Source organism: Narcine bancroftii, chromosome 2 (genome assembly GCF_036971445.1).
Source record: "Narcine bancroftii isolate sNarBan1 chromosome 2, sNarBan1.hap1, whole genome shotgun sequence".
In the NCBI taxonomy this organism is placed as follows: Eukaryota; Metazoa; Chordata; class Chondrichthyes; order Torpediniformes; family Narcinidae; genus Narcine; species Narcine bancroftii.
This window is the reverse complement of record NC_091470.1, coordinates 181,578,750-181,596,498: the sequence shown is the minus strand read 5'-3', so window position 1 is coordinate 181,596,498 and position 17,749 is coordinate 181,578,750. Positions and strand designations below refer to the sequence as shown.

Here is a 17,749-nt window from a genome sequence, read left to right as displayed (position 1 = left end):
CAGTGGCCTAACCAATGCTTTGTAAAGATGTACCAGTAAACCAAAGACTCGAAAACTTCTACAGGTGTCCCATGGACAGTATTCTGTCTGGTTGTGTCTACTGTCTGGTACGCCAACACTCAGGACTGGGAAAAAAAAACTCCAGAGGGTTGTTCACTCGGCCTGTGACATCTCAGGCACTCGTCATCAAGGACATACATCTATCTACAAGAGGTTGTGTCTTAAGAAAGCAACCTCTATCCTCAAGGACCCCCACCACCCAGGGCATGCCCTCTTCACTCTACTACCATTGGGGGAGGGGGGGGGGGGAGAAGAAAGGTACAGGAACCTGAAGACAAGCACTGAGCACCACAAGGACAGTTTTTCCCCGCTCTGCTATCAGATTTCTGAATCAATAATGAACTACAGATGCTGCGTCACTGACTTTTTCTTGCACTTTTTAAATTTTATTTTTCATTGTGGCTTTTATATGTGTGCGTACTGGACAGTGATCCCACTGGACAACGAATTTCGTGGCATGCTCATGACAAATGCTGATTCTGCTCTTGTTCTGTTTTCTCTTTGGCTTGGCTTCGCGGACGAAGATTTATGGAGGGGTAATGTCTACGTCAGCTGCAGGCTCGTTGGTGGCTGACAAGTCCGATGCGGGACAGGCAGACACGGTTGCAGCGGTTGCAAGGGAAAATTGGTGGGTTGGGGTTGGGTGTTGGGTTTTTCCTCCTTTGTCTGTCTGTATTGTATGGTCTGGCTAAAGAAGGCAATTATCTATTGTGAGTGTCACAAGATGTGAAATGTTAAGAGCTGTGTGTACACTATTTGCTGTTGTCTTTGCAATTAATGTTCCAGTTTAGTACAGCAATGACATTTTAACTGGATTGAAATACCAGAAGTGAGGTAAAGCTGTAAAAAGATAGTTTATAGTGGCATGGGACTCCTTGTAGCTTCTGCATGCAAATGGATTATGCAGTGATTCGAGTTTACTCGCAATGCCTGTTCTGAGAGTTGTCACTGTACCTGGAGGGTGAGATTCCACAATGCAAAGCTGCTCTTATATTGTTTGGTAATTTATTTTAGCTTTTAAGTTCCCTGCTTCATTAACCTTGTTTATAAGAAAGGTTGGAGTTATTTGCAGCGGCCTGTGGTTAATCTTCAGGTGGACGAGAGACTGCAGATGTTGAAAAGGAATGGTTGACATTTTGTTGTTGGGTCCCTTCATCAAGATTGAAAGTGCAGAGGAGATAGTCAGTAAAAGATAGTAAAGACACGAAAGTCTGCAGGCGCCATGGTTGAAGTAAAAACACAATGCTAGAGAAACTCAGCAGATCAGACACTACTTTATATAGCAAAAATAAAGATACATAACCAACATTTCAGACTTGAGTCTTTCATCAAGGTATAAAGTGGTCAAGGTGGGAGGGGTTTGACGAGGGCCAGTGAACCGAGGAGAGGTGAAGATGGGGGAAAGAGGCAGTTGACTGGCCAGTGTTTGACAAGAGGGGAAGATGGGGGGGGGGGTGGGGAATGGGGTCAAGGGAAGTTAAGCCATACAGGATGGAGTAAGGTGATACGTGGTGACAAATGCAACCAATGTTGAAATATGACTAGAATAGAAAAATACAAGGTAATTGACGTTTTTTCTCCAAAGTTGCCATTGCCCAAAATCCCAATGGAATGATTTAGTTAGTTTTCTCTTCCCTCTAGTCTGCGTGAACAGATCTTAGAATCTCTGATTTTCAGATATGGAATCAAAGAATAAAGATCTGTGCTGAAAACTGTCACTGGGGTAAAAAGATCAGCTGTGATTTTGAGTGAACTGGAGGACTTGGGCCAGGCAGCATCCAGGTCAGTCAACATTTTGAGCCAGGACCCTTCATCAAGACCCCTCAAGAGTGCTTGGTCTGCTGAATCCCTCCAGCTTCCCTTGGTTCATTGAACATTCCTGCAATTCCAGTTCTTGTGTTTCTCTGCTGTGGTCTTGTTGAGTGGCAGACCTGATGCCAGGGTCCAAATTATGATCTCCTTCTCATCATCCTCAATCTTGGCTTCAAACAATGGAAATGAGAAGTTACTGCTTGTCAGCTTAGTAGTTCAGTGTTGGTCATTGCATGCAAAATCCCCTTCTTTTGACCCAATCGTTATGAAGGACAAGTAGAGAACCCTTCACTGTCGAGATTGTGCAGTAACTTTCTTGTGGGGGGAGAACTTGTTACCAGAAGTCACTGAGCTTTCTCCTGAATGGTGAGTGTATTGTCACTGCCGACTGAACTGGACGGACACTTGTCTTAACCCGAGTATCTGGCTCACCATTGATTGGCTGAGCCTGCAGGTGGGGCCTGGAGAGGGGAAGATGAGTTGTGGGAGTATAATTTAAAGAGATCGTGGTTTTTAGGACCTCTGGCCATAATCAAGAAACTTTGGGCAGTTTGAATACCTTATATGTTAGTGTATAAGATGACCCCAGAATTTCCACTTAAAATGTAGGTTTTGAGCTGCACTCGCTGTATAAGACTATCCAAGGTCTGGCTCCGCCGAGCGCTTACTGCCCTAATAGTCTTGGTAATTTTTTTGCTATTTTAGTTTTCTGCCTGAGTACTAGATCATTTCTTTTTTTTAATAATTTTTTATTTTTCACACTGAACCATATCAACCAAAATATATACATACGTTTCTTATTAGATATGCACAGTGACATTTTCTCCCTTTTTTTCCCCTCTATCCTCCCTCCCCCCTCCAAAACCAATAAATATTCAACATATACAATACAATAAAACCATTTAACAATGTCTTCACACAATGAAAAATAAACAAGAAAATTGTGTCATCTACTTTTACATACTGGGTCAGTTCATTTAGTCTTCTCATTCTGTCATTTTAGGGGGTGGAGGTCCGTGGTAGGCCCTCTCTGATATGTTCCACGTATGGTTCCCAAATTTGTTCAAATAATGTGACTTTATTTTTTAAATTATATGTCATTTTTTCCAATAGAATACATTTATTCATTTCCATGTGCCATTGCTGTACTCTCAGGCTCTCTTCCATTTTCCAAGTTGACATTATACATTTTTTTGCTACTGCTAAGGCTATCATAATAAATCTTTTTTGCGCTTTATCCAATTTGAGGCCTAATTCCTTATTTCTTCTATTACTTAGAAGAAAGATCTCTGGATATTTTGGTATGTTATTTTTTGTGATTTTATTTAATATCTGATTTAGATCTTCCCAAAACATTTCCACTTTCTCATATGTCCAAATTGCATGTACTGTTGTTCCCGTTTCCTTCTTACAGCGAAAACATCTATCTGATAATGTTGGATCCCATTTTTTAAAAACTTTTGGGACGTGATATATAACCGTGTAACCAATTATACTGTATCATGCGTAACCTCGTGTTTATTATATTTCTCATAGTTCCAGAACATAACTTCCCATGTTTCATTTTTTATCTTTATGTTTAAATCCTTTTCCCACTTTTGTTTGGGTTTATACCTTATTTCATCATTTTCCTTCTCTTTCAGCTTAATGTACATGTTGGTTAGAAATCTTTTAATTATCATTGTGTCTGTAATCACATTTTTAAAAAAAAATTTTTAATTTTTCACACTATGAACCATATTGACCAAAATACACATAAACATTTCCCTCTTGAATATACACAGCGTCATTTTCTCCCCTTTCCCCCCCCTTCCGTCCCTCTTTCCCACCCCCTCCTCACCCACTCAACGTTCAACATATACAATACAATAAACCCATAAAACAACGTCCTCACACAATGAAAATAATCAAGAAAATTGTGTCATCTACTTTTACATACTGGGTCAGTTCATTTCGTCTTCTCATTCTATCATTTTAGGGGGTGGAGGTCCGCGGTAGGACTTCTCTGTTGTGTTCCAAGTACGGTTCCCAAATTTGTTTGAATACTGTGATGATATTTCTTAAATTATATGTTATTTTTTCCAATGGAATACATTTATTCATTTCTATGTACCATTGCTGTATTCTCAGGCTATCTTCTGATTTCCAGGTTAACATAATACATTTTTTTGCTACAGCTAAGGCTATCATAATAAATCTTTTTTGTGCTTCATCCAGATTGAGGCCTAATTCCTTACTTCTTCTATTACTTAGAAGAAAGATCTCTGGATAGTTTGGTATGTTATTTTTTATGATTTTATTTAATATCTGATTTAGATCTTCCCAAAACATTTCCACTTTCTCACATGCCCAAATCGCATGTACTGTTGTTCCCGTTTCCTTCTTACAGTGAAAACATCTATCTGATACTGTTGGATCCCATTTATTTAACTTTTGGGGCGTGATGTATAGACTGTGTAACCAATTATATTGTATCATGCGTAACCTCGTGTTTATTGTATTTCTCATAGTTCCGGAGCATAGCTTTTCCCATGTTTCATTCTTTATCTTTATGTTTAGATCTTGTTCCCACTTTTGTTTGGGTTTACAGCTATTTCATCGTTCTCTTTCTCTTGTAGTTTGATGTACATGTTTGTTATAAATCTTTTAATTATCATTGTGTCTGTAATCACATGTTCAAAACTGCTTCCTTCTGGTAACCTCAGCCTGCTTCCCAATTTGTCCTTCAAGTAGGTTTTCAGTTGATGGTATGCAAACATTGTACCGTGAGTTATATCATATTTGCACTTCATTTGTTCAAAAGATAATAGTTTATTTCCTGAAAAACAATTTTCTATTCTTTTGATCCCTTTTCTCTCCCATTCTCTAAAGGAAAGGATATCTATTGTGAAGGGGATTAGTTGATTTTGCGTCAATATTAATTTTGGTAGTTGATAATTTGTTTTTTTCCTTTCTACGTGAATCTTCTTCCATATCAGATGGTCCAGTACTGGTGAATTCCCCTGTTGCACCAGCTTTTCATCCTACTTATATAGTATATGTTCAGGTACCTTCTCCCCTATTTTATCTAGCTCTAATCTGGTCCAATCTGGTTTTTCCCTTGTTTGATAAAAATCTGTTAGGTATCTTAAATGTGCTGCTCGATAATAATTCTTAAAGTTTGGTAGCTGTAAGCCCCCTTGTTTGTACCATTCTGTTAATTTATCTCGCTCTATCCTCGGTTTCCCCCCTTTCCATATGTAATCACATATTCAAAGCCTCTTCCTTCTGGTAATCTCTATCTGTTTCCCAATTTATCCTTTAAATAAGATTTCAATTGATGATATGCAAACATTGTAACATGAGTTATTACATATTTCTACTTCATTTGTTCAAATATTAATAAATTATTTCCCAAAAAACAATTCTATTCTTTTGATTCCTTTTCTCTCCCATTCTCTAAAGGAAAGGTTATCTATTGTAAAAGGGATTAGCGGATTTTACGTCAATAGTAATTTTGGTTTTTGGTAATTCGTTTTTTTCCTTTCTAAGTGGTTTTTCTTCCATGTATTAAGTAAATGATGCAGTACTGGTGAGGTTTTATATTGTACCAGCTTTTCATCCCATTTATAAAGTATATGTTCCGGTAATTTCTCCCCTATTTTATCGAGTTCTATCTTAGTCTAGTCTGGTTTTTTCCCTTGTCTGGTAAAAATCTGATAAATACCTTAATTGTGCTGCTCCATAATAATTTTTAAAGTTGGGTAACTGCTACCCACCTTGGTTGTACCTCTCTGTTAATTTATCTAACGCTATCCTCGGTTTCCCCCCTTTCCACAAGAATTTCCTTATTATTCTCTTTAGTTCATTAAAGAATTTCTCTGTTAAGGAAATTGGTAATGATTGAAATAAGTATTGTATTCTTGGGAAGTCATTCATTTTAATGCAATTTACCCTCCCTATCAACATTAGCGGTAATTCTTTCCAATGTTCTAAATCTTCCTGCAATTTCTTTATTAATGGCTGATAATTTAATTTATACAGGTGCCTTTAAGTTATTATCTAACCTAATACCTAGGTATTGGATTGCTTGTGTTTGCCATTTAAATGGTGATTCTTTTTTAAATTCTGTATAATCCGCATTACTCATTGGCATCACTTCACTTTTATTTGTGTTGATCTTGTACCCCGATATCTCTCCATACTCCTTCAATTTCTTATGTAATTCTTTTATTGATATTTCTGGTTCTGTTAAGTATACAATGATGTCATCTGCAAATAAACTGATTTTATATTCCGTCTCCTTTATTTTTATCCCTTTTATTTTACTTTCAGTTCTTATGAGTTCTGCCAATGGTTCTATTGCTAAAGCAAACAGTAAGGGAGATAATGGACATCCCTGTCTGTTGACCTACTTAATTTAAATTGGTTCGATACATATCCATTTACTGTTACCTTCACCAATGTCCATTACATAATGCTGTAATCCAATTAATATATTTTTCTGGTAGATTGAACTTATGTAATACTTTGAATAAATAATTCCATTCTACTCTGTCAAAGGCTTTTTCTGTGTCAAAAGCAACAGCCACTGTTGGCTTCTTATTTCCTTGAACTGCATGAATTAGATTAATAATTTTACAGAGATTATCCGCTATTTTTGGTACACAATCAATCGGCCAATCTGAATTCTAATAATTTTGCTATGATCTTATAATCTGAATTAAGTAGAGATATTGGTCTATATGATGCTGGTGTTAGTGGATCCTTCCCTTCTTTGGTATTACTGTAATTATTGGCGTCTTACATGAATCTGGCAAGTTTTGGGTTTCTTCTATCTGGTTCATTACTTCCAGGAGAGGAGGAATTAATAACTCTTTAAATGTTTTATAGAATTCTATTGGAAATTCATACTCTCCAGGTGTTTTATTGTTCAGCAGCTTTTTTAATATATCCTGTACTTTCTCTATTTCAAATGGTTTTATCAGTTTGTTTTTTGCTGCTTGCAATTTTGGCAGTTCAATTTTAGCTAAAAACTATTCTACTTTATCATCTTTCCTCTCGTTCTCAGTTCGGTATAATTGTTCATAAAATTCCTTAAAGCTCATTAATCTCTATTGGGTTATATGTAATTTGTTTGTCCTTTTTCCTTGATGCCAATACAATTCTTTTAGCTTGTTCTGTTTTAAGTTGCCAGGCTAATATTTTATGTGGTTTTTCTCCTAGTTCGTAATAGTTTTGCTTTATTTTCATTATATTCTTCTCCACCTTATACGTTTGTAATGTTTCGTATTTTATTTTTTGTCCGCCAATTCTCTCTTTTTCGTTATATCATCCCTTTTTACTAGTTCCTTTTCTGTACTTACTATCTCCCTTTCCAACTGCTCCATTTCCCGAATGTAGTCCTTTTTCATCTTAGTTACATAACTTATCATCTGCCCTCTCATGAAGGCTTTCATTGCATCCCATAATATAAATTTGTCTTTCACTGATTCCGTATTTATTTCAAAATATGTTTTAATTTGGCGTTCAATAAACTCTCTAAATTCCTGCCTTTTAAGTAGCATGGAGTTTGACCTCTATCTATATGTTATTGGTAGGATGTCCTCCACTTCTATTGCTAATAACAGGGGTGAGTGATCAGATAGTAATCTAGCTTTATACTCAGTTTTCCTAACTCTCCCTTGAATATGGGCTGACAACAAAAACATATCAATCCTTGAGTATGTTTTATGCCCTCTTGAATAATATGAGTATTCCTTCTCTCTTGGGTGCTGCCTCCTCCATATATCCGTAGGTTTCATTTCCTGCATTGATTTAACCATAAATTTGTCCACTTTATTCTTTTTGCAAGTCTTTTGTCCAGTTTTGTCCAACATTGGATCCAAATTAAGGTTAAAATCCCCTCCTAGCAATATATTTTCTTGTGTATCAACAATCTTCAAAAAATATCTTGCATAAACTTTTGATCCTCCTCATTAGGTGCATATATATTGAGCAAATTCCAAAATTATGAATATATCTGACACCTTATCATTACATATCTCCCTGCTGGATCTATTATTTCCTCCTCTATTTTGATTGGAACATTTTTATTAATTAATATAGCTACACCTCTAGCTTTTGAATTATAGGATGCTGCTGCTATGTGTCCTACCCAGTCTCTCTAATTTGTTATGTTCCACTTCAGTTAGATACATTTCCTGCACAAATACTATATCTGTTTTTTTCTTTTTTCAGTAAATTTAATATCCTCTTCCTTTTAATTTGGTTATGTATTCCATTAATGTTTATAGTCATATAGTTGAACGTGGCAATCTCATATCCTGTTTACTCCTCATTTCCGCTTCCTCGCCACCACCATCTCCCTTTTCCCCATTTTCATCTCTCAGTTTTCCCTTTTTAAACTCAATGTATGACAACACATTTCTAACATAAAATACTCCAACGACTCCCACATCCAATATTCCCTCAACCCCAAATATCCCCCTCCTCTCTGAATTGCCCCTTATCCCTTGCCGGGCAATCACAACTCACCTTTCCATTTGGATGGCGAATCTGCTCGCAAGCGTCAACTGATTTCGCAGTGACGGTTATTCTCTCCCAACCCCCCCCCCCCAGAAAACACTGTTTTTGCACACATATAATAAAGTTCCCCCTTTTTTCCCCCTTACTTCCTTTCTTCCCTTCTCTTCTCTTTCCCTTCTTTAGTTCTTTACATATACATTGATTTACATCTTTATATATACTTTATCGCCGTTCTTCATTCTTGTTACATCTCTTCATCTCTCCTTCTGTCCTGCAAGCATTCTGCAAATTCTTGTGCTTCCTCCGGATCTGAGAACAGTCTGTTTTGCTCCCCGGGGATAAATATTTTAAGCACAGCTGGATGTCTTAACATGAATTTATAACCTTTTTTCCATAGGATCGATTTTGCTGTATTAAACTCCTTCCTCTTCTTTAAGAGTTCAAAACTTATGTCTGGGTAAAAGAAAATTTTTTGTCCCTTGTATTCCAATGGTTTATTATCTTCTCTAATTTTATTCCTTGCCCGCTCCAGTATATTTTCTCTTGTCGTATATCTCAAAAATTTTGATAAATTGGATCTTGGTTTTTGATGTGTCTGTGGTTTCGGAGCTAGTGTTCCGTGTGCTCTTTCTATTTCCATTCCTTCCTGCATTTCTGTCGTTCCCAGGACCTTCGAGATCCATTCTTTTATAAATTCCTTCATATCTGTGCCTTCATCTTCCTTCAGGCCCACTATTTTTATGTTGTTTCACCTACTATAATTTTCCAACATATCAATTTTCTGAGATAAAAACTCTTGTGTCTCTAATTTTTTTGTCACTCTTCCAATTTTCCTCTTAAGTCATTTACTTACATTTCTACAGCCATTTCTCATTCTTCCAAATTTTCTACTCTTTTTCCTATTTCTGTCATGACCCGTTCTAAACTTTGCATTTTATCTTCTGTTCTTTTCATTTTTCTTTTAATTGCACTAAATTCTAATGGCAACCATTCTTTTAATGCTCTCATTTGTTCTTCAAAAAAAGCTTTATCTATATTCTGTCCAACTTTTTTTTACCTTCTATCTCTCTGTGAAGATCTTGGTCCTCTTCTTCCTCCTCTTCTATGTCTGTACCTGTGTTTGTGTCTTCTCTTCTTTGTATCTGTGTCTCTTCAGATTTTCCTGATGAGTTGCTTGTCTCACTTTGTCGGGCCTCTTCTTGCTTGGCCTCTTGCTGTTGGTTTTCACCTTCTGAGCTGCTCATCTGTTAAGCCCCCTGGTGATGCTCTTTTTTCCTTCCACCCCGTCGACTTGCTTTCTCACCTGGTACTTCACTCCCTCTCCTGCCGCTTTTCTCTTCCTCCAGCTGAGCCGTGGTGTCGGGCATCCCTCAGCTGGTCGCGCCGTGGTTGTCCGCTCCTCAGCTTAGCCCCCTCCCGTCGGTGTTTTCATTCTCCTTAGATTGCGCAGTTGCACACTTTTGTTTGGCTCAGAGAACCATTTTTGCAGTCCAGCGGTCGGGGAGTTGCGACTCCGCGGGGCCGTCACCAGCCTCTGAGATCAGGCGTTCTTCTCCACCACGGCTCCCTGTTCCTTCGTGCAGATGAGGCCTTCTCCTTTCTTTTTTGGCGTCTTTTCTTTTTTCCCGTTGTTTTTACTTTTTCCTTCTTGGGTGCCATTTCCTTCTCTTCAACATTATCTTTTATTTCTTATATTTTGTATTTATTGAACTTTGTCTTTTCTTGACTTTTTTTCTTCTTTTCTGGAGAGGGCTGGTTTTACCCGACCGGCCACTACTCAGTCACGTGACTTGTACTAGATCATTTCTTAATACAACATATCTATTGCGACTCTGCTCACTGTGAACACTCTGGAACTCGAGCTGATTGTTTACTGTTCATCAAGTGTTGCAAATGGCGACTGGAGTATGCTGTTCGTTTCATTTGCTGTGCTTTTATTTTAAGGTATGTTGGACGCGTTTATAATACATTTTTATTGTTTTAATATAATATGGCGTATAAGACGACCCCTGTTTTTGTGTTGACATTTGTAAGATTCAAGTACTGTCTTAGACGCCGACGTGTATGATATTTTGAAGGTAGAAATAGGTCCCCGTGTGTTTTGAGTTTCAGGTGTCAATTTTCACTGAACAAAAGACATGAAGGCTGGACTTGATCCTTTCCCTGCCCCTTAGCCTCCCTCCCCACAGATAACTCCTTGTAAGATCCTGTTTCTTTTTCCTTATAATAAACCTACCACCTCTTAGCAACTCTGAATTTACTTAAAATAAAAGATTCCTTGTGTCCTTCCTGGGTGTTAAATTCGAAGCTTCTGCTTGCTGATGGTTGAAGAGATTTCTGACCAGTTTTCCCAATGATTTTTTCATGTTAAGACTGAAGGGGTGGTGCAGGGTAGAGGGATAGGCATGTGCTTTTCTTTGGGATGAATGTGACTGGGGAAAACTGACTTTTCTATCTTCCACCCCACACCAGACATGGTTCCTGTCAACTACTCAAAGCAATATTGATGACAACAGTGGGGCAGTAAGTTTGGGAGCAATTCCCCCGTTGCTTATCTTCCCAACTAAAAGAGGATGTGTTGTGGTGAGTTCAGTTCCTGTGCAAGGGTAAAGGGATCAATGCGGGTGGGAACAAATCAGGGTCTCCTATCACATCCCTTACTGTTAATCAAATCAAAATTGGCAAGTTTCCATGCATTTTCTGCACCCCATGCCTATTGTATTTGCTTTTTTTTCCCCTGTGAAAATCAATCTATGACCATAAAATTTGAAATAAAAAATTAAAGCATTAAAATTGAGCTTAGGCAGCAGTTATGTTTCTATTCCTTGCATTTTCTGATGCTCTCAGTGATACTATGCTTTTTGCTTCTTCTTGGCATTATCCGATCAGCAATGAGCCCATCCTGGTCACACTTAACCTTCCTTATGCAATTTGAATTTTCCCTTTGCTCTGTAAATCTGCTGAGAGTTTTTTGGACTTGTGAGAAGATTTGGGGGGTTTGGTCCTGTTTCTTTGGTGGGTCCTAGCTGAGATGACCAGTTGCTGGAAATTCACCAGCCTTTAATTTCCTGTTTTTAGTTTACTTGCCTTCAACAGAGGCACCACATTGTCTGTTCTCCGATGAAACTTGGTATGTGGCCAGAGAGGATTAAAAAAAAATCCCTGTCAAAGCCCCAGGAATTTTGTCTCTTAATGGATGTGGCCTGTAAACTTTGAGCAGCCCTAAAGGGGCCATGACCCCAAAAAAAGGTGAACATGGAGTTATCAGAATGTTCTCCCTGGTAAATATTAATCTAATGCACCCATTTACTAACTTGCCGAGTTCCTCCGCCTCCAGGTGTAACTTTCTTCTTTCTCCTTGAGAGTGATCGCACAATCTACCTATGTGCCATCTTGTTTTTTTTTTAACCATATGTTCTCTTTAATCCTAGTCAGTTATATTTTGGGCTTATTTTAACCCTTCTGATTTCTTGTTGAACTTCGCTTCTGCTTCCTAGATATTCCCAAAGGTGCTGTCCAATTTTTAGCCTCCTAAATCTTGTACAAGCTTCCTTTTCCTTTTGACTAAATTTGCAACATGTCTTGTCATCCAAAATTTGCTATCCTTGGGTTTTCTGATAGGTGGTAAAATAAGGCAGATTTCTTTTTAGGTTGATTGCAGAGTGTTTAGATCCTGAAGACATTTTTTTTGTCCAGCACACAAAGTTTGTGAGCTTTGGAAATTATGAAATGGTGACAACTTAAAAATGTAGTCTCCATGGGCGTCCGTGGAAGTTAAAACTGTTGTGAACATAGAGACAATGTAGAATCCTCTCTTAAGCATTAACTTCCAATTTGGTGTTCAGGGTAATCATGAAATGGAGTTTAGTTGAAACCTCTAACGTCGCCTGTGGCTAATTTGAGGGTTGAATGTGTGGTGGTTTTCCAGCAGGGTAAATGCCATGGCAAAAAAAGGGTTAACTTGTGAGGACAGTATGTGTACGCACAGGTGTGGAAGAGAAGGTAGCATTGGATAGCAAAGGAGTTGGGTGGGCAAGTTGAAACCATTTTGCCTGCTGGGGACCTTTTGGAACCAAACTAGGGAAATTCATATTCGAGTTGGGGCATTTTAAGAATAATGGCATAAAGTTTTTTTTTTGCAGAAAGTTTAATTGAAATTTGAAACTCCTTTGATGGGTGTGATGGACCAGTTGCAGTAAATTCCAAGTGTTTGATGAATTATCTTTTGGTTGGGTGTGGGATGCATGTTTTGTGGAAGCAAAGCCAGTCAGTGAAGTCCATGTACAGAGCAGGGCTCTGATTTGATAGATGGAGTTGGGCCGAATGGCATCTGGCCACACATTGCTGGCAAGTGAAATTAAATGTACTTGCTGTTGACAGCAGTATAGATTGTGGTAGAAGGCAGATCAATAGTCATGGACGTTATTTATTTGAAGATGTCATAAACTGCCTTCTTGCCTGCACCAACTGATTCTTTAAACTTGAGAAAGAAGAGTGAAATTGGTCTAATAACTTAAACACTGAAATCATAGAAGTTTCTTTTAAATGAAAGATGAATAACAACAAATGGAAATGTGGTGTGAAAGCTCTTTAGCTATGTTCCAGGTTAATTTAGGCAAATTTTAATTGCCAAGGTGCCTTGGCCAGTAACAGTAGGCAGCATTTCTGTCATGTCTACAAATTGCCTGTGTTCTATTAGACCCAGAAGGAAAGTTTTATTCACTTTGAAATACAATTAAAGCCATTGGTATTTGACACCTATGAGGATTGGTAGATGCCAGAGAAGTGAATTTTCTGGTTGCTTGAGATTGTGCGTTGTGTGATTGACGAACCATTGGTGTGCCAGTTTTAAACCTGTACTCCTGACTGATTTTCCATGATTTTTTTTGCTGGTTGCTTGAATTCTGGATAATGTTTTACTGTATATTGAAGGACCGTACTCTTTGGCTTGGCTTCGCGGACGAAGATTTATGGAGGGGTATGTCCACATCTGCTGCAGGCTCGTTGGTGACTGACAAGTCCGATGCGGGGACAGGCAGGCACGGTTGCAAGGGAAAATTGGTTGGTTGGGGTTGGGTGTTGGGTTTTTCCTCCTTTGTCTTTTGTCAGTGAGGTGGGCTCTGCGGTCTTCTTCAAAGGAGGTTGCTGCCCGCCGAACTGTGAGGCGCCAAGATGCACGGTTGGAAGCGATATCAGCCCACTGGCGGTGGTTGATGTGGCAGGCACCAAGAGATTTCTTTAAGCAGTCCTTGTACCTCTTCTTTGGTGCACCTCTGTCTTGGTGGCCAGTGGAGAGCTCACCATATAACACAATCTTGGGAAGGCGATGGTCCTCCATTCTGGAGACGTGACCCACCCAGCGCAGTTGGGTCTTCAGCAGCGTTGGTTTGATGCTTGCGGACTCTGCCAGCTCAAGTACTTCGATGTTGGTGATGAAGTCACTCCAATGAATGTTGAGGATGGAGCGGAGACAGCGTTGATGGAAGCATTCTAGGGACTGTAGGTGATGCTGGTAGAGGACCCATGATTCGGAGCCGAACAGGAGCGTGGGTATGACAACGGCTCTGTACACGCTAATCTTTGTGTGTTTCTTTAGGTGATTGTTTTTCCAGACTTGTGTAGTCTTCCAAAGGCGCTATTTGCCTTGGAGAGTCTGTTGTCTATCTCGTTGTCGATCCTTGCATCAGATGAAATGGTGCAGCCGAGATAGGTAAACTGGTTGACCGTTTTGAGTTCTGTGTGCTCGATGGAGATGTGGGAGGGGCTGGTAGTCATGGTGGGGAGCTGGCTGATGGAGGACCTCAGTTTTCTTCAGGCTGACTTCCAGGGCAAACATTTTGGCAGTTTCCGCAAAACAGGATGTCATGTGCTGGAGAGCTGGCTTTGAATGGGCAACTAAAGTGGCATCGTCTGCAAAGAAGGACTGTACTACAGAGATATGAATAACAAAAAGTGACATGAGGCAGGTTATTCTGCAGACCACAGAAGCAAAGTGAATAAAAGGGGTGGCCCAGTCGTTTCTGTGTCTTCTTCACAGCTCCAGTCTCCTGGGTATTGATTCAGTGTGGAATTTGCACATTCTTCTGACCACAAGTAGGAGTCAAGTTCCTCCCAAGTCCCAAAATAACATTGGCTACTGGAAATCACCCCTGATGTGGGTGTGGACCTGAAAAATTGGGGGAAGTTGATAAGCAAGCATGAGAAAAGATTACAGGGAAATAAAGTGTGACTGGTGGAAATGCTCTGAGAACTGTGCAATTGGCTGCCTCCTTTATTGTGAGAAAATAATCCGAGAAGTGGCTGTTTTCTCCACTGGAAATACCTGATTCGGATTTTGCGCTTTAGTCCTGCTCCCCACCAGCATCTTTCTCCAACCACACTACCCTGTCATTGCTGCAACTTTGGCATCCGGTCTTTTGCTCCAGCTGCCACCCCTCTGTAAAGCATTTCTTCTGTTGTCTCTCCTAATTTTCAGTGATCAACCTGGCATCCACTGCTGTTAGCAAGTCCGAAAATGTCATCTCAGGGTTGTTGCACCAGTACCAACTGACCTTCCAGACTGTTCCTTCTACATTGTCTGTTTTGAGTTTGAGGGACAGTCAGGCAATGCATTGCCCTGGCCAGCATTGCTTATTGGTATTTTGCCATGCATGTTAAAGAGTTCTCAAATGGTAAACCAGATACTGAAAGCTGCCAAAACTCTGTCAGCCTTTTGTATTTTTGTGCAATTGGTCCCAAGGGGTGCTTTCCTCTTATTGCTTTCTGATAAATCATGAACTGATCAAAAAAATGGAAGTACAGTTGACCTTGGTGAGGTCGCAGCTGCCTTCTGCAGAAACTCCATTGACCTGAGAAGCGGAACTTCCTCAAAATTGACTGGCAGAAACCACACTACATGAGTGTTCTCCAGTCTGACTTGAGCCAGCAAAAATGTGTCCACTGAGCTTCAGTTCGGGTAAGTTCGGGCAGTTCATGCTCTTGACACAGCAGTGACCCGACAAGGGCAGAATTAATCTCTGGTGTGATGGGGCACTTGGAATATTGTACACAATTTTGCTCAGAGTCCTACATAAGATGGAAAGGAAGCAGAAAAGGCCACGCAGAATGTTGTTGGGATCAGTAGCTTGCATTAGAAAGATAGGCAGGACTTTTCTTCCTGGAGCGTGGGAAGCTGAGGAGGGCACTTGTGGTCATTTATAAAATTAAGGGAGATAGATAAGGCCAATTGTTGATGTCCTATTTCCTCAGAGTATGAGAGGGGAACGATTTAAAAGACACCTACTTCATATTAAGAGGGTGGTGGGGATATGGAACAAGCTGCCAGAGGAAGTTGGTATAATTGGCCTGCTTAAAAGACATTTTGACAGGAATATGGACAGGCTTGGAAAGCACATGGATAGGGGCATATGGGCTGATTGTAGGCAAATGGGACTAGCTTGGATGGCATGAATCAGTTGGAACATAGGGCCCTTTCCCATGCAATGGAAAATTGGTGCCATTGGTGGTTTCAGCAAATGAGTCATGGAGGTGGGGTGCAGATGAGACCAAGCGGACTTTCAGATACTCGTACTGAGGAGCAAGTGGTTGAGTTTGCTGGAATGTGTACCCACCTCCCTAGAGCTCACTCCTGCCTGTCCCTGCTTTCAGAGGATACGAAGATGAGCAGCTCGGAGGAAGTGTCATGGATTTCGTGGTTCTGTGGGCTACGTGGCAACGAGTTCTTCTGCGAGGTAAGCTTGTTGATGAATGCTGGCTTTGTAGTGCTGGGGATTTACTCCCCTAAGTGAGCATGGGTTGAAAGCAGAAGGACTTGACCACATCCCAGCCTTCTGGGTATTGATCATCATTGGAAGAGCAATGGGAATTTGTAAATGTCTGAATGCAAATCAGAACTGATGTTCTGTGGAAATCTGCCAAGGAAGTAGTAGAGGCTGCCTCATTAAATGTTCAAGTTACAGTGAGAACGGCAGAGTTGGATCTGTGGCCAGATTAGTTGTGATCTCATTGAAAGTGGGAAGCAGGCTCGATGTGCCGGATGGATGACTCCTGCTCTGGACGTGTTCTCTTTGGGAACGCTGCTGCCCACTGGTCTCTGCAGATAACGTGCACCATTGCAATGTCCACAGCCAAGCTCACAATGTGGGAAGCAACCCAACGCAAAGCTGCCACCTCTAGCAGGGCAGGGCCAGGGGGCCCAAAGCTCTGCTCCTCTCCATCCCACCCTCTGCTCCCCTCTTTCCAGTTGCTGGTGGTCTGACCTCTGCCCTGCCTGGTGCTGATCTCCATCTGGTGGAGCCAGGTTTGCCCATGACCACTGTCAGGACCTTTGCTGCTGTCATCTCCAGCTTTGTCCTGGCGGCACCTGGATGAGGTCCTCGTTGGGGACCCACTCCAGCCTCTCTTCCCCATCTCCCATCATCTTGCTTCACCCCTTGCCAGAGTGCCATAGTTGCTCTGTGATGAGTAAAGGATGACTTAAGGTGATATGTGAGTGGGAAGGGAAGGTTTGTTACTGAAATATTTTGCTTAAGAAAATTTGTCATCGGTCCATTTCCTTTGGAGTCATGAAACCATACACATGACGAGTCAATGAGGGACTATTCAAACAGTGGTTTTCAAACTTTTTCTTTCCACTCTCATCCCACCTTAAGTCATCCCTTACTAATCACAGAGCACCTATGACATCGGGATTTCTTAAGGTGGTGTACGAGTGGAAAGAAAAAGTTTGAAAACCACTGATTTAGGAGATGCGAGCTATGGTTTACCCTCTCCTCCTCTGGTATCCAGGTTGATGAAGATTACATTCAGGACAAGTTCAATCTGACTGGACTGAATGAGCAGGTGCCTCATTATCGTCAGGCATTGGACATGATTCTTGACCTGGAGCCAGGTATGTTGCAGAGACTTTGTTTGATACAATGACATTGGAATTTGGAACAGTCTGTGCCATTAGCCAGGCTTGCTCCTATTCTCTGACTGCAGGCAAGCAAGTCTACCTGCTTCCCCAGCTGTGGTTGAACATGAATTTGGAAGAGCCTGTCTCTGAGATCACAAAGGGGCAGTGAGGGAATAATGAGTGTATTGTGGAAGGCAAACCTGTGACCTCACTGGTGAATATAGACTATACAGTAAAATCCTGCTGGATATGCAAATTTTCCATTTGTCTGAGACTCTTGCAATGCCTGACTAATACATTTGCATTAAGAATAAACAGTTTAAAAGACAAAAGACAGTGCAAAATGTTAAGTAATTTGAAAAAAATAGTAATGTAGCCTTTAATTGTGTAAAGCTAACTTACAAAATTTAAATTTGAACCCTGGTCATTGGTGCTGTAACAGTGTTGCACTAACTGCTATGCTAACCCATCTCC

General features: G+C 40.3%; 1 protein-coding gene across 5 annotated transcripts in view; it reads left to right on the top strand.

The window, feature by feature from the left end:
• The window catches only part of csnk2b (casein kinase 2, beta polypeptide), a 77,026-nt gene that overhangs the window by 9,044 nt on the left and 50,233 nt on the right, over positions 1–17,749 (top strand). For 3 of the 5 annotated variants that reach the window (XM_069919492.1, XM_069919487.1, XM_069919490.1), the window contains exons 2-3: positions 16,027–16,109; positions 17,167–17,269. The exons of 1 other annotated variant lie outside the window; for it this stretch is intronic. In XM_069919492.1, coding sequence (XP_069775593.1) covers positions 16,038–16,109; positions 17,167–17,269 — 175 coding nt within the window. In that variant the 5' untranslated portion in view covers positions 16,027–16,037. Of the gene's footprint in view, positions 1–10,851; positions 10,963–16,026; positions 16,110–17,166; positions 17,270–17,749 lie in introns of all 5 variants that reach the window. One more of the 5 variants, XM_069919488.1, reaches the window with a different exon arrangement.